Below are 17244 nucleotides of genomic sequence, written 5' to 3'. Positions count from 1 at the left end.
AACAAATTTTAAAAATTACCTGGACCACAGGCACTCAGCTGCCATGCCTTGTAACTAAGACCTTCTTTGCAAGAAATGTTTTGCTAACAAATTAAAATACTGAGGTTTGTGAAACATTTGCTTTTGGTTATAAATCACAGTGGATTCGAGGTAATTCTTATGATAATTATCGTTTTCTTATGACTCCCATTTGTTTTGCACTTTGAAATGTTTTCTTGGTGGGAGAGAGCAGGGTATACTTAATGGGCTGGACTTGATGAATGGGGGTTGCCCTGTCTAAATACATTCCATTGTCTTGTTGACCTGGTAGAAACAGGGTTATGGCCATTGACTTCCTAGAATAGGCCAATACCTGCTAAAAGCTGCAGAAAGGAAATGAGGAAGTTGAAACAGGTAAGCCCTGACAGGATCGAGCCCTGAAGGGTTAATCCCTTGACTTTGTTCTTTGAGCTAAGAGCAAGTGAAAGCATCATACGCTCCATTTGACTTATTACTTTGACAAGGTTTAATTAGTATGTCTTTCTGCAAGAATAGGTGAGAGATTCAGTCCCAGAGCCCAGCTGATACAGATTGAAAAGGGTCCCTCTATCCTTCAGTGGGCCAATGACACATGCTTTTGTGGAATATTAGCACCATGAACAGTGAAAGGTGCTGCTTAGGAAAAAAAATGGCAATTTCCAAGTGGTATTTCTCAATAATGAGAGAGCTTGCTGGATGTGATTATTTTCCACTTGAGAGGGGGAAAATGGGATCTCAATGAAGGCATGGGGGTGTCTAGTATGCCCAAGGATATAGAAGGTTACAATTGTCCTTACAATTTGATAATGATAGAGCCCTTATATGCATGCATTTCACTGATAATTTACACATTCCAGTTCTTTCAGAACTGATGAAAACGGAATCCACAGTACATTGCACATTCAAGAGTGACAGTTAAGCACTTAACAATGAGGTAAAATTCTGAAGAGATAATAGAATTTTCAAATATGTGTTCATCAGCCTACTGAAAAGCCAATGGTACTCCAGAATTCCAAGGCCAAGCCTCTACAAACATATGGGGTTTGTCTATACAGGCTAAGCAGAGTGAAAAGTTCAACAACTATCCAGGTAATTTGATTCTGGGAGAGTTTGCTTGGATCATTCAAACCAACACTTCCCCTCTTCCTGTCCCTCCCCCATGTCCCTCACTCCCACCCCCCACCCCTCCACTCCCAGTTTTCCCCCAGGATATTTTTGTACCTGCAAAATAGTTATCCATGTACAGCTATATCAAACATTCATTTCACTTTGACTGTGTAGACATAGACCTTGGCTTCATATATACAGATAAAATACACATAAATGTCCCAAGAGTATTGGATGGGTGAAGTACATGGATCCAAAATTGGGCTTCTTCCACCATGCAGCTCCAGCCAGAGGCAACGTAAACAGAGTGTTACTAATTTTCAAGTGAATTAATTGGGACACATTAAATCGCAAATCCTGGCCTTGCTTTCAGGGGTCTAAATTATTTGGATGATTGTCTTGACCTGACTACATACGTATTCAGGTACACAGGCCTAGTCAGTATATTTTTAGGCCATATAGATGATCCAAATAATTCCAAGCTCAAATAAATGTTTTATTCTTTACTAATGTCCATTCTCGAATTCTTGGAATACCTACCTCTTTATTTGGTTTCTGCATCAGTTGGGAGTGTCTCTGAGCAGGAATGTCTATTCAGAACTGAGCTTGGGAGTGAATACAGGGAAACAGGACGGGGAAATGGGGATGGAGATAGATCACAAAAGAAAGAAAGTAGCTCCTGCTTTCAGGGAGATTACACTGTCATCTTATACTCAGCTTATTACTAGACAGTAGGATGAAAAGAATAGTCAAATGGGATGGCAATGGATTCAATGACAAATATTTACCTATTTGTAAATAAGTTTAATTTTTTAGTTTTTCAATGACATTCAGTAGAGATAGTTATATTGGCTGTATAACACAAGTAAAGTGGTGTTTGGAAAGTTCCTCCATTCATTTGATTTCCTTTAGAAAGCGAATTCCAAGGTGTGCATTTTATCCATGACCACATACAATGATTTAATGAACTAGATAATGTTAAATCTCTCAGGTAACTGTTAAATTTTGAGGTAGGATTAAAAAATACTTCAGGGGTTCTACTCTGACCATGTTCTTTACTGATCTGTTGCCCTTGGCTTTGGGGTCATGGGAAGAAAGAGGGAGAAAATGTCGAGGGAGAAGGATATGGGGATGAGAGGAGTACCCCTTAGAAGTTTAAGCCCATTGGGTTGGGACTTTTCCTCCCCCAATCACTGAAGCTGTAGTAAGAGCAAATCAATGTCACATTTACAGTTATCTCTTGGTTAGCCACACTAATTGAGCTAAGCAAAAATGGGAACATGCCAAAAGGATTTTTATTTGAATTTGAAGTGCATCACGTGAATTTTTTTTTTTTCTACAGCAGACACAGGGCCCTAATAATACTTAACCCAGGCTATTACTAAATTAGTTTGTATTACCTGATGATTATATATAGTTTGTATTACCTGAATCTACAGGTAATACAATGAATTGTAGCACAGGCAAGTGGCTGAGGCAAAAATCGACAGACTGGGAAAGAATTTCCTCTGATTTAACTTTTGCCACAGACAGATCATATGTGGACAAACAGGAATTAATTGGGCTTAATTCACAGGAAGGGTCAAATGCTGAATTTCTAAGCATTTCTCCAAAGACTATGAATGTTGCTGTTTCACCTCCACAGAAAACACAATTAAAGTACCTTAATTCACACTAGCAGGTGGGTTTGGCCCCAGGTACCCTGACACTGGCCTGGTCTTTCTAATCAACTTGAGTGTTTCTGCCCCAGACATAAAAATCCCCATGGGTTGAGGCAGTAGAGCTCTACTGGGGAACCAGACATACATTTTGTTAAGGAAGGCGTATCCTTCTCAAAGCACATTTGGTGGAATCGGGCCTTCATGGATACAGTTTCTTCACCGACTATTTCTCCCTCAAACTCTTGGCCTCTGCTTTTTCTCTTGTAGCCTGGTTCTCTGGTGTGAACAGGAGCAGATGACCAATAGCACCTAGCTTGGTGACAACCCACAGGAGGTATGCCTATAAAATGCCATGGGCCACTGAGTGTTCACTGTGAGGATGACACTATTGGCAAGGATGGATGATTTGTATGTGAACTAGTGATGAGAAATGCTCCAGAGTGGGTACTGACCAGCCTTCTCTAGTGTTCCAGACACCTGTCTGAGTTTCTTGGGGTAAAGATCATTTCCAGCATGTTTTTAGTCTCATCTGGGTGCAAGGACAAGTTGTGTGTCTTCTGTATGCTCTCAACACACTGTCCTTGCAATGTCTTCACGTGGAATCGTCTCAGAAGTGTAACGAGGATGGCTTTCATCATCACCATGGCGATGTACTTTCCTGCACAGCCACGGGGCCCAAAGCCAAATGGCTGAAAGTACCTATAAGGAACCTATGAAAATGATCAGACAGTTAGCCAGAATATTAAAGGCTAGAGTCACTCAGTATCTGTTTGATTCATTCTGGAAACATGGGTCAGTCAGAACACTGTTTTGGGGTTATCAGCCACAATGCCCTCCACCCCCTCAGATGAACAACTGGAACTCAAGCCCTTTCTCTGTCCTGTTTCATTCACCCCTTGTGATCTGACCCAACCTCAGAGAGTCCCCACTTTTGCCTTTCATGTGCTGGGGTAAAGCAATGCAAACCAAATCTTATTATAGCAAGTGTTAGTATAATCAGGTAGCTCTGTGGAATAGTCACAGATTTACTATTGTTTTATAAGTCACTAAGGCAAAGATTATTTTTGTGTGACACCATATAAGAGACAAAGGCAAGCAAAGATGTAGATTCCTGGCCTATTCAGTGCCAAGCATCTAACTATTTTTAGTTATGCAGAAAATTAATGAGGACCACATCTGTCTTGTCCACATCTGGACTTAGTGCCTGGCATATAGTAGATGTTCAATAAATTTTTGTTGATCAATTGACTGATTTACATAGCATTATCTGGATTGCCCGCATAGAAACAAAATGAATTAGAGTACTGAACTATTTAGCATCATGTTTCTACACCATAAGCAAATTGAAAAAAGGGCAGTTAGGGAACTATGTACATAATTCAGATTGAAAAACATATTGCCTAAAATTTGACATAATGAAGTGTACACGTCAATTATAAAAAAAGAAAAACTGTCTCTCTTCTAACTATTAAGTCCTATTTAGAATGGGACCTACTGCTCATTGGGCCATTTGATGAGCCAAAGGCACTTTGCAAAAACCAAATCTTTTGGTCTCATTTGATTTTCATCTGAAGCGGTAGTGGACTTTCCTTTGCTCAGATGGTGCTATAGCTGAATGTGATGACATGATGACAAAGTTTAAATGGAAAAATAGGTTGGTTGAGTTAAACAAAAATCACTTCATTTTAGCCAAATGAAGGGCCCAGCTTTTTCACATTTTGACCTATTTTGTGGCCACCATGTAGATATTTCTTAGAGCTGGAGACCCAGCATCCTTGAAGGCTTGAGGATAAATACGGTAGCCCTGCTCCAAGCTAGGAGACATGTGTGCTCCTGGTGAGGTGGCAGAGGGAATGAGTAAGAAAAATGAAACATTTATGGTGCAAACACGAAGAACCAGAGAGGATTTAACAGTTGACATTTTCAAGAGTGGCACACTCAGTTTTAAGGAAGGGCTCTTACATTCTTTGCAAAATTTTCAAGAGTAAATTCATTGGGTTTGGGGAAAAACTCGAGTCTGTGCATCCTTCCAATATTCAGGATAATGTTCGTCCCCTTTTTCACTGGGTAGCCATCGATTACATCATCTTCTAAGGCTTTGCGCATGACCAAGTCCACGACAGGCTGGTACCGCATGCTCTCATAAATGAAGTTTTCCATCACTTTTAATTTTTGTATATCATCAATCTTTATGTCTCTCTCACCTGTGGAAACAGATAAAAGGGACAAAGAAGGTAATGTTAGTTTCCATCTGTGATTGGTATTAAAGCTTCTATTTTTTCCACAGAAGAGTTTGCTCCTGGTTGAAAAAAATTGTGGCTCTAATTCTAATGCACACCAGCAACCAGGGTCAAATATGTTATGCTTGGTACACAGAGTGTTTTATAAAAATTCAGATATGAAGCCAATTACCTTAAAAACTGGAGGAGTTTATAGAAAAGCCTGAATATCCAGAAAACTTAGTGACACTGAACTTACATTCCCACATAGCAATAATGGGCTGACGCTGAGTGGCCAATTACCTGTTTAGAGGGGGCATACGTCGTACAGTTCCATCTAGACCACACCCAATCTGCTTCAAACATTCATCTCATCTGCCTGCTTTCTGAAATCTTTGAGTTTTTGTTCCCTACTCTAAATTGTAGGGGACATTCATTTCCTCTCTTCACTTATGAGCAAACAGGCACCACAACCATCCCAGAGACGATGCACAGGCTGCTGCAGAGTCAAAGTGAGATGGCAGATTTGATCTATTTCAATGAAATTTTCTCTTCTGGTTGCCTGTGCAGTCATCTGCCCATACATGTCACTGATAGTGTCTCTGCATCTCATCAAGAAAGACCTGCAGTAAGAGTGACAAGGACGTTCTCTCCACCACGACAAAATAGGTGCCTCAGATCATCCCTGGGTGAGCTGGGGATAGATGGGCACCCTCACTGTCTCAGATTAACCTGACACTGGTCAAAGAGGCTTAGATTATTCCCAGATGTGGTAAAGCTTCAGAGATGCCACTTTTGCGGGATAAAAAATGGCCCAGGTTTCTGATGCAGCCCTGTCTCATATACAACGAAGCCACTGAGGAAAGGTCTAGTTTGGTCAGTCTTCTCATGGCCCTTCCTCTTACATACTGCCCTTGGCACACTCAAGGGTCTAATGGGGCCTGTATAGCTGGGGTTGGGAGGTAGAAAAGAAGATGATGGAGAAGGTGACCAAAGGTGCTCACTAGTTACCGAGTCTGTGTGTGGCACACAGGAGGGAGCATGGATGCTTGCAAATGGCTCTGCTGCTTTTCCATCTTTGCAGAGGCCTTTTGAAGTGTCAGGGGAACATTAACATGTACATGTACATTTCACTTCTCAAATAAATTGTATTCAATATGTATTAAAGGCTTATGGTTTCCCTGAACACCCTCCTTCGGTCTCTCTTTACTGTATTGAGCTTGTTTTCTTTTTCCCACCAGACCATGAGCCCCGTGAGTGCAGGGGTGGTGTTGGCTTGTTCAAGGCTGTAGCCCTGCACCTGGCACAGAACCTGATAGGAGGCATTCAAGAAAACATTCTGGAATTTGGAGTCCAGATGTTATTCTTTATCCTTGCTATCTACCTTGCCGGGAAACTTCCCACCTGTGTGAGGCATCTGCATATCCCTTCTCTCCCATATTTAACCCTTCGATGAAATTTTCCCTTATGTTTAACTATTTCAAGCAGCACTCCAATGGTTTGAAAAAGATGATGCCCTTCTACAACCAAATAACTTGTCTTGCAGGGTCTGTAAGAGAGAGAAGTCCACATTCTGTGATATCTCTTCACATCTGTAAGAAATGTGTCCCTAAAAGATTACTCATGTGAAGGAAGTGTCAAATGAGGAATTCTGCTTTCTCCCAGAAAGCAAGTTTGAGTTCTTTCAAAGGTGGCCTTGTTTCTGTAGAAGAGTGGAGCAGGATGAAACTGAAGCAGAGACAGAGCAGCAAGGCGGTAGAGTTGGAGAAGACCTGAGTGTGGACCTGGAAGCTCCCCTGCAGAGGGCAGGGGAGAGGAAGGGGCTAGCATCACTGGATTGGAGTGGAGAGGGAAATGTATCACTCCCCTGTCTTTGCTGTCATCCTCTCCTCTTCCTTCTGCCACAAACTGGAAGTTCATTTGTGAAGAGGCTGCTTGAAGCCCAGAAACAGTGCTATAAATGATAGACGATCATTTCCCTGGGACGATAATCTCCCTGGGAGATTCCACAAAAGTCTTTTGTAACTGACAAGGTAGGCAGAACATCGTATATGATCCCATGTTTTTGTAAAATGGACAAATCCAACCATAAATATGTGTTTGTGGGCAAATAGAAAAAGATTTTTTTTTTTTTTTTTTTTGAGACGGAGTCTCACTCTGTCGCCCAGGCTGGAGTGCAGCGGCGCGATCTCGGCTCACTGCAAGCTCCGCCTCCCGGGTTCACGCCATTCTCCTGCCTCAGCCTCTCCGAGTAGCCGGGACTACAAGCGCCCGCCACCACGCCCGGCTAATTTTTTTTTGTATTTTTAGTAGAGACGGGGTTTCACCCTGGTCTCGATCTTCTGACCTCGTGATCCGCCCGCCTCGGCCTCCAAAAGTGCTGGGATTACAAGCGTGAGCCACCGCGCCCGGCTAGAAAAAGATTTTAGCAAATACACAGCAAACTATTAACAATGGTTGCCACGGGAAAGTGGGGATGAGGCTGGAGAGGAGAGCAGAAAGGATTGGGGGATGTCACTTACTGCTTTACACATCATTCTGTGATTTAAATTCCTCCCAATGAGCACGCATCATTTTTATGATTAAGAACACAGAAAAAGCTATCTTTTCAGTCTATCTGGTATAATCAAATGTGACAGAATGTCTTGCTTTATTGTTTGGAGGGAATTATAAAAAATTTTATGTTTGATATCAGATTCTTAGGACATAAGAAATGGACATTCAGAAGAAATTGTTTTTAAGATGTATTATTTATTTGATAAATTCTTACCAATAACAGTCTGGATTTCCTTCATTATTGCCTCTTCAACATTAGGGTGCTTTGCAATGAGTAACAGCATGAAGAACAAAGAGACAGACATGGTGTCAGGAGCTGCGATCAGCATTTCCAATATGCACTGGTTCACATTCTCTCTTGTCAGGTCACCACGTTTCTGAACAATTGGAAGATGGGAAAAATTTGGAAAAGTGAATCAAAGTTTCAAAAAATGAGGGGAGGTGACACTCAAGGATCAACAACCTCAACAAAATGAAATCATAGAAACCACATGTATCTGTGATTGACTGGACATTTTACATGACAATCTTTAGCTGAAAGATGAATGATTAGGCCGACTGTCTATGTATGTAGTGTCTTTGGCCTCCCCCAACTTGTTTTCATATTTTATATTGTTACACCGAAGAGTCACAATCTTAGCAGTCAGTCTTACTAGAATGTTCCAACCTTAAAGGCCTTACTGAAATATCTAATGTGTGGGCTATTTGGATTGGGATTACAGAACTGCTAGAGAAAGTATTTAAAAGCAGAAATATGCAACAGTTGCAAAAGGGGATCTTTACACACCTCTACACAGTCATAACATATGTGGCATGGGAATTACGGTTAGTTCAGGTCAGTACCTCCGCTAAAATCAACTCAGTGGCAAAGTCCATACATTCTTCCAGTTTCTCTTCTGTGGAAATCCTGCGTCTTTTTTCTGCTGTCAGAACTTCTATGGCATCTTTCAAATCCTTGCTGGAAAAAAAGTCAAAATATTGTCTGTTTGTACTCAGTTTAGACACCTAGCGAAACAGATTTATTTGCCATGTATTTAGGTCAAATGATCTGCTTTAATTGAAACCACTGGTGCTTATGAGTAAGTGAATTACTATTTTATTTCTTCATAAATACCCTTAAATTACATAGACCCTATACTTCATGTTAAGGTGCCAGAGTTAGCTAAGATTTCTGGATACTGGTAGCAAAATCAAGCCTGTGACTTCTAGTTAAGGGTTAAAAATTGATATCAAAAGGCTAAACCTAGCAATGTTTTCCAATTTCTGATTTGGCAGGCACAATGTTTAAATTAAAAAAACAAAAACAAAAAAACCTGTGAGTGCTGTCAGGTGCTCTTCAGTTTGCCACAGGCACCTCCATTCCCTTGTCTTACATTCCCATAGCCTGCTTTTTTTTTTTTCTTTTAATTGAGACAAAGTCTCAATCTGTCACCCAGGCTGGAGTGCAGTGGCATGATCTCAGCCCACTGCAGCCTCCGCCTCCTGGGTTCAAGCCATTCTCCTGCCTCAGCCTCCCCAGTAGTTGGGATTACGGGCACCCGCCACCACGCCCAGCTAATTTTTTGTATTTTTAGTAAAGACAGGGTTTCACCATGTTGGTCAGGTTGGTCTCAAACTCCTGACCTCAGGTGATCCGCCCGCCTCGGCCTCCCAAAGTGCTGGGATTGCAGGCATGAGCCACTGCACCCGGCCCCCATAGCCTGCTTTTATTTGCCTAGTCCTGAAGACTGTTGAGTTTGAGATTCCTGTTCTAAACAGTAAACTCCAGTGACCAGGTATCATTCTTGATATTTATTCTCATGCCTTGTTAGTTTCTGCCACATTGTAAACACTAATATGTGTTGAATGAATAACCAGCTGCATAAATACGTATAGGCATTTTGGCAGAGTGGTTGAAAGAACACTTGGACGGGGTGGGGTCAGGTCCTAGTTCAGGTTGTTCTCTTTCTATGTAAGATACTTTAAGTTTCTGGGCCCTACATCCTTTTAAAGTGAAGGGATCAGACTGGATGAAAAATAAAGTCACCTTGAATCTAAATTCAATTTTTCTTATCTGTGTCCTTAAGTGTATGTGTTCTTTGTAAGTGTATTGTTCCCTTATCCCAGGGAACAATGTTCTGTATTACGTTAAATGTACAATAAATCCATCTTCCAAATTCTAATTGACATGTTCACCTATACACTTAAATACCCTACTGATCCATGCATTCATCAAATGTTTGCTGAGCATCTCCTATATACAAAGAACAGATATTCACTCAGCTGGGCTGTGGTGCCCTCTTCCTAGTAGGCTGAGAATGCTCATAGCATTCCCATCTGAGTACTGGCCCCGAATGGTCTGGGAGGTGTTGGAATGCCCCTAGCCTCTAAATTCATAGAGAGCTCCTTGAGGGAACTGCAGAAACCTAAGAGAAACCCTTATACAGACTCGTACAATAAATTTCTATGGGTCCAATGGCCAAGACCAAGACTAAACTAATGACTGGGAACTATGTAATGAACTCTTCAGACCACTACCACTGCCACCAACTCTGATCACAGGGAAAAGATGAATCTTTTATCTATTTGTTTTCAAGTCACAATAAGCTCTGGTGGAAATGAAATGTATAAAGAACCAAGTGTCTAAAACATTCACCTAGTACTTTTCAACCATGAGAGAATAAACAAAACAACATCAAGTTGGCTTCTTCTCTAGAAACTAATATTATTGAATTTCAAAATCCACAAGTAGAATAAAGTCAGGTCTTCAGACAAGCTTGGAGACATTTAGAGATGGAGAACTTGAGATGGTTACGAACATCTGAGGAAGATATGAACACAGGAAAGGGAGAAACTAACATATTTAGTACCCTCTATGTGCCATGCTGTATGCTAATGGCCTTACTTACATGATCTCATTAACCCATGCCCCTACTCTAGAAGATAGGTTATATCTTATTTTAAATAACTTCCCAAGGCCATTAGAAACAGGACACAAAACAGGAGTTCCTGCTTCCAGATTCCACAGGCTTTCCACTGGTGGTTAGAGGTAGCAGTGTTTAGTGACTGGCTACCTGTACTCTACAAATCCATTGATTAGCCTGTAGGCCACTGGGTATTTGTCCAGTTTTCTGCTGGATGATTCTAAGACCAAAACAAAGCCATTTAACGACAATTTCAGGACCCCCAAAACACAAGATACATAATTTCAAAAACCCACAAACATTTTATTGAAGTTAATTATACTCATTAAGAAAAAATTCTATTGAGACTATTGTCAGTTCTTACAAGTTGAATTATGTTAAATTCATTCAAAAACAACACAACTATAAATTGATTCTATGGTTCCAGTTTTGTAGTTGTGCAAAGATAATTTTGACAGATATTACTGACAGGATCAGTCAACCCTTCTCTTCAACTCAAAATACACTAGTGTCCTAGTTCCCAAATTGAAGCTCCCAGACCACACACTCAGCCCCATCGCCGAGAAGCTGCCCAGCCAGAGGCTTCATTTACTCTCTGGTCTGGCCAAATGCAGCCAAATTGCTGTAAAAAGTGTTTATCAGCAACTTAATCAACAGCTCCCTTGTGGGCTCTAGAGAGCAGAAAAGTTACCTGAGAGGCCAACAAAAACAGCAAAGACACAAGGGAAAAACCCAATCCAATTGTACTCATAAATCTTCCAAAGTTGTATTACTTACACAGACTTCTCATACTTTTTGTATAGCCAAGAAATCTTAAAGAAGATGTCTGGTTTGATGAGGAGAGCTTGCCATGCATCAAAATAACCTTGGATTTTAACCACGATAGCACTTTCTGTGGGAAAAAACACACACACACACACACACAAGAAAGAGCAGTTGAGCAAAATGTGAGCCTAAGAAGGTTGCTCTGTGCAGAAAACATTCCCTACAGATTCTCCTAACAGTCTGGGGTTCTAAGCTAAGCAAGATTCCATCTTCAGTAGGAGTTTTAGCCACGTGAATACCACTAGACAAATCAAGCACTGATTTGTTCTCCTTGCCGTCCACATTGGCCTACTTAACCAGTGAGTTGCCAGTTTTCAAGTTTGCGTTTTCAAGTTTTCAGCCTAGAATTTCACATATCTTTGGGCTGAGCTTCCAACTCACTCCTGTTTCTCTGGACAAATGGAGCTAGTAATTATGGCTGTTATGGCCTTCACTCTGGTACCTGGGAGTGTGAAAAGCAGAGCCTGTTAGGTGGCTAACAACCACATTTTAACTTCATTTGGTGTTGGGTAAGCAGAGCCATGAAGTAGACAGTTTATCTGGATTATACACTTAATAGCTTCTAATCATGTTCTCATGGTGCTTTATTCATTTTCCCCCCATAACACTCATCAAGTAGCTTTCATAGTTATTTATATTCAGTCCAGAGTGTAGAATTCATCTTGTGTTCTTTAATGCCTTGCCCTAAGCCTCACATACAATCGGCTCTTAATAAATGCTCTTTAATTAAATTGAATACTAGAGGAAATAAACCCTTACTTTTTCAAATTATACCAGATAATATACAAAAGGGAAGAGAACAGACATTTATTTCCAACTGCTAAATACCAGTCACCGTGCTAGGTGCTTTGTGAGATTTTTAATTTCATCTTCATATTCTTGCCATGGGCATTGCGGTGTCATCCTTTTGCAGTTGAAGAAATTGCAATTCATAGAAATTCAGAAGCTTGCCCAAAACCATACAGCCAGTGTGGCTGACAGGCAGGCCCTGAGGCTGGAGCTGCTTCTGTCTGACCTCAGGACCATGTCCTTTTCTCTTTCTTGCACTGGGTCCCTTAGGCAAATTGAGAGTTTAACAAGGACTCCTGTGAAAAGGGATCATGTAACTCTGTGGGTTGCACAAATTTGCCAGCATCACAGTCTGCATCCAAAAATGAATGGAGAGATTTACAATTCCTTTTATATGATCCTTCCTGATGAGGCAAGGCTAGAGGGGGACCTGGAAGCCTAGGCTTTTAAAATACATGCCTGTTTCACTTTAGAAGTGATGTCTGTAGAACAGCACCCTGGGAGTGGCATCCCTGCCTGAAAAGAGACCAGGTAAGAAAGTGTGACTGAAACTTCTTCAAGTTATTGCAGGCTCCCATCCAAATGGCCATCAGATGAAGTGTCTCCAGCTCTTGTACGGAGCAGTTGGAGTAGGGGAGATGCAGCAATATGGAGGGCTTATAGCTTGTCTATGTGCCCAAGTGTGGTATACCAGGTAGCATGTGTTCCAGTTCAGCTGGCTGGGGCAAGTGTTAAAAGTACGCATTGTTCCTCCACCTGGAGTGTTCTTCCCTCATATCTGCCCGTGGCTTGTGGCCTCACTAAATTCGAGCTATGGTCAAATGTCTTCTCTGCAGAGGCCTTTTCTAACCACCCTCTCCAGGACATCTGTGCCCACACCCGCTGTTGCCCTCCTTCACTTCCTGTCCTCTTGCCCTGCTTCATTTTTCCTTCAAGGCACTTATTATTGCCTAATATTTTATTAGATATTTATTTCTTTTCCTGTCTATATCACTGACTGGAATATAAGCCCCTTGAAGGCAAGAATTTTATCTGTCTTGCTCACTGTTATGTCCCCAGAACCTAGAACAGTGCCTGGCATAAAATAGGCAATCAATAAATGTTTGATGAATGAATGTATGAATCAATGAACACTGGTGTAAGTTAATTCAGGAAAAGTCACATCGAGTTGTACATACTTAATGCCAACAGTAGAATGGAATTAATCCAAATGATTAATTTTCTATTGATACATAATAGATATACATATTTAGGGGTACCTGTAATATTTTGATAGACTTGTATAATGTGTAATAACCAAATCAGGGTAATGAGGATATTCATCACCTTAAACTTTTATCTTTTCTTTATGCTGAGTACATTCAAATTTTCTCTACTAGCTACTTGGTTGTACATAGATTATTATTTATTTTCTTCACTACACTGATTTATCGAACACTAGGTCTTGTTTCTTCTATCTACCTGTATTTTTCTACCCATCCTCTGGTAACCACCAAACTACTCAAATGATTAATGTTTGTTTTTTGGTGGTGGTAGAGTTGCATGCACATGTTTTTTTTTTTTTTATCAGTAGAGTGATTTGGGGGGATTTATAGGTTTTTAGGGTATATTCACTACTAGGGTTACAAAATGTATGAAGTCACAATACAAGTTATGGATTTAAAGAATCTTGTTTAATAATAAATTCTGTTCCTCTTGAGGCAATATAAGGCCAACGCTTATGGATGAGAAGTAAAAACAAAACAAATTCTATTATTCAAGGGCATAATAAGCATTATGTCAACTGTATAAATATTTAGTGGTAAATAATGTTCTAAAAGACATCTGAATGGGCTTGTGAATTTTTCTTTGTGTACATGTATTAGTACCTTATGCACAGACTGCTAAAATGGAGACTAAAACATTCTTTAAGAGTAATGCATAATATAAATGACTTTAAGAAGAAAACAAAAAAGTTGTATCAGAAAGAATGCCAATTCTTTAATTCCTATACTTTCTAGGTTAGTGTGTGGATAAAGGTCACAGTGGCAATAAAAAATGTAACCCATAGAAAACAGTGTAAAACAGTTAGGTACAAGTCCAGTGAATTCCATTCCTGTCAGGTGTTTGATCATTAGGTTAAAAAGTTATCAAAGAATTCAAGGACTTTTGCACAATGGCACAACTTTTCAAGAACTAGCTGAAATATTGGCAGTTGTACTCAAGTTGCAAATTGGTTTAATCCTGCCAAAATAAAATCAAGTTCTATGAGTTTGACCTGAGCATGCACATGTTTTAATATTCATTTCTGTATCATAGTGAGGAAAGTAGCCTTATGAGTGAGACATCTTGTTAAGGTTATAAATAATAAATGGCAAACATATATATACAGCAATTTTTAATACTGTTTGGCACACATTAGATACTACATTAATGGCAGCTAATATCGTCATTTCCATCAGCATCAGTATCACCGGCAATATTGACATTTTTATCATATAGGCACAATGTTTTCATATTTAGTAGCTTTGAGGGAGGAGTGTGTGTATATATGTATATATGTATGTATATATCATGCCCAAAAGAACAATTGGAAATGGTTAAATATATGAAGTTGATTGGTGGTAGGATATGTTAATAACCAAATGAACTAATCACATTTGTTAAGTTTCAACTGTGGGTAGAATTCTATTTCCTAGAGTAATGAGGAAAGATACAAAAGGCTAGTAGATGCTGGCCCCTACTTTATGGAAATTTATATTTTATAAGTGAACAAAGCAGAAACACTAGAGAAAAAAACGAGGAGTACTTAGAAATGTTTAAACAAGAGCAATGTAGAAAACGGCATGTGATTCCTTTGGTCTGCTATCCCTCCTAGCTCCTTGTTCAATAAAGGACAGATGGTCAAGATGAGAGAGTGAAAATTTCAGTACCGTCCAAAGGGATCCTCAAGAAGAGCCTGTTAGCTGTGTCCAGCATGACACGACGCAGAAGGGTCAACACGTCCACGTAGCCTGATTCATTGGTCACCTCCTCCAACCTGTCCAGATGTGTTTTGAGGGATTCAGCACAGACTGTGACCATGCGAACAAGGCCGGGGCCCGACAGAGCTGCAGGGTACACATCAGAGAATCAGCCGTCACGAACTCCAGGGCACACACACAATCAGGCCATTTTGGCTTTTTATGTTGGAGCTTAATTGTCCACAATTTTTAATTTAATAATTGGGTGGAAGTTTTCATAATCTTCTCTTATGCTTTTCTGTGGTCTCCTAATTTTCCAGAAGCATGTACTATCCTATGGTTAAGAATGAATGAATGGAAGGAGATAGGGACAAATATTATTTTAAACAAACAATTAAAAATAAACCTTTTTTTCATGCTCTAGCCAGCCATTTATGAGATTGCAAATGAAACATTTAGTATTTGCGGTCATAAATCACAAATCAGTGATTTTTTCATATTTATTGTATACATTTCCCTCCAAAGGTGATTTGGATTTGCCTGGGTCATATTTATTTTGCATTTCAACAGGTGGCAGGATATTACTGGAAAATGGTCAAATTGGATCCTAACTATTTGATCTAAGGTGCTTCCTATTTAAGTGTAAAAAGCTAGTTGTAAAAATCCCCCAAAGTGCCCTTCTCTTAATTTTGATTTCTCTTCAGACTACTTCCAGGTTTATTTTACTCAACCAATGGCATGACAGCTAAGCAATTCCTTGCTTGCTCACCAGTCTTCCCTCACTGAACTGAGAGCTCTTTAAGGACAGTGACAGCTGCTCATTAGCATTGCACTTCAAGCTGATGGTCCATGGGGGCCTTCATACATATTTTTTCAATAGAGGAATGAATGAATCAATGAAAATAGAGTAAACTGGCTCTGATCTCACTCTTGCCCTGTTCCTGACTATCTGAGCAGTGGCTGGTGGGTCCTGATGGTAGGTGGCCTGCACAGGAGGGTTTAACCCTTAAAGTGCCCCTTTCTCTCTTTGTGTTACGTTTCTTTAAGCTTCTTTTAGGAGTAATCTCTTTTTAAGTCTTTTATTATTCAGGTTTGCTGTTAACATCAGAGTCTTTGAAATGAGATGAAAAATATTGGGAAACTTTGTAGACGTAACTCCAGAAGAAGACTATCCTCTCTCTCTCTCTCTTGCTCTCTCTCTTACACACACACACACACACACACACACACACACACACACACAGGGTTAAGCTGCGGAATCCCCCTGCCTAAAGGTATACTTTGCAAATAAGAAAGGAGGCCTGAGGACTGGACCTAGACTTTTGAGATTTCCATACATCTTGGAAGGAAGGTTGAGGAAGGAGCAGGCTTTCTGACCATAGGAAGGACTTGGCAGATGTGAAAGGCCAGGATGTTGTTCTCTGGGTGACTGCCACTTCAGCAAGCAGGACAAATGACTCAACCCTTTTTGTGGAAGGGTTGGCTTAGAATGTCACTTGTGGTTTTCTCCCAGGCCGATGCATGATTTGCCTCTGTGTTTAAAGAGCTTGAAGCCACATGCCAAACTTACGGGCAAAAATGTGATAACATTGCTTATAGGCAGTGGTATGATGTAGATATGATTTAATTTTTAAAATGTGCTAAAAAGTATTGAATCTATCTAGTCAAAAGAAAATTGGGCAAGCAATCAGCAAATACCACCAATATGGACACAATTCTTGGCAATTTTGGGAAACACATGCTATTTCTTCACCCCTCGCCCCCACCCTTCCCTACCTCCCAAGATGGGTCATTGCCTAAGTTGCACTTAACTATTTCTCTACAGACTCACCCAGTAGGTCAATACTTTCATTAATGTTACTGATTTAGATACTAAAACTTGTGCCAAACTTTCTACTATATCAGGAAAACCAACGGGGCGTCTAACTCTAAAAGGAGATTCATTGAAAAATGCTTAGGAACCGCATTGATTATAGAAATGTCAGACACCACAGTGAACTTTCCAATAAGCAATTATCCCCCTATTTCTTGAGATTATGAATTTGGGTCCAGTTATGTAGCACTTTTTATAGAAACCCTGATCTTCCTTATAGAAGGCTATCTAAAAAAAAATCACAAAGATGTTTTGCTTAATTTCCAAGTACTATAGGGTCTACTACTGTAGGGTCTACCCTTTTGATATCTCTTGAGAACAGCCTCCCCTCCACCCTTCCTGCATCACTGC

The 17244-nt window shown here is 40.2% G+C and overlaps 1 protein-coding gene across 1 annotated transcript in view; it reads right to left on the bottom strand.

The window, feature by feature from the left end:
- Positions 1–490: 490 nt before the first annotated feature.
- The window catches only part of CYP19A1 (cytochrome P450 family 19 subfamily A member 1), a 35220-nt gene continuing 18466 nt past the window's right edge, over positions 491–17244 (bottom strand). Inside the window, exons 4-9 of the mRNA XM_055279139.1 lie at positions 14991–15167; positions 11242–11356; positions 8405–8519; positions 7776–7938; positions 4749–4990; positions 491–3496 (exon numbers count right to left, since the gene is read on the bottom strand). Of these exons, the coding sequence (XP_055135114.1) occupies positions 3248–3496; positions 4749–4990; positions 7776–7938; positions 8405–8519; positions 11242–11356; positions 14991–15167 (1061 nt within the window). The 3' untranslated portion in view covers positions 491–3247. The remainder of the gene's footprint in view (positions 3497–4748; positions 4991–7775; positions 7939–8404; positions 8520–11241; positions 11357–14990; positions 15168–17244) is intronic.

Source organism: Symphalangus syndactylus, chromosome 5 (assembly GCF_028878055.3).
Source record: "Symphalangus syndactylus isolate Jambi chromosome 5, NHGRI_mSymSyn1-v2.1_pri, whole genome shotgun sequence".
NCBI classification, from domain to species: Eukaryota; Metazoa; Chordata; class Mammalia; order Primates; family Hylobatidae; genus Symphalangus; species Symphalangus syndactylus.
This window is presented reverse-complemented; position numbering and strand designations above follow the sequence as displayed.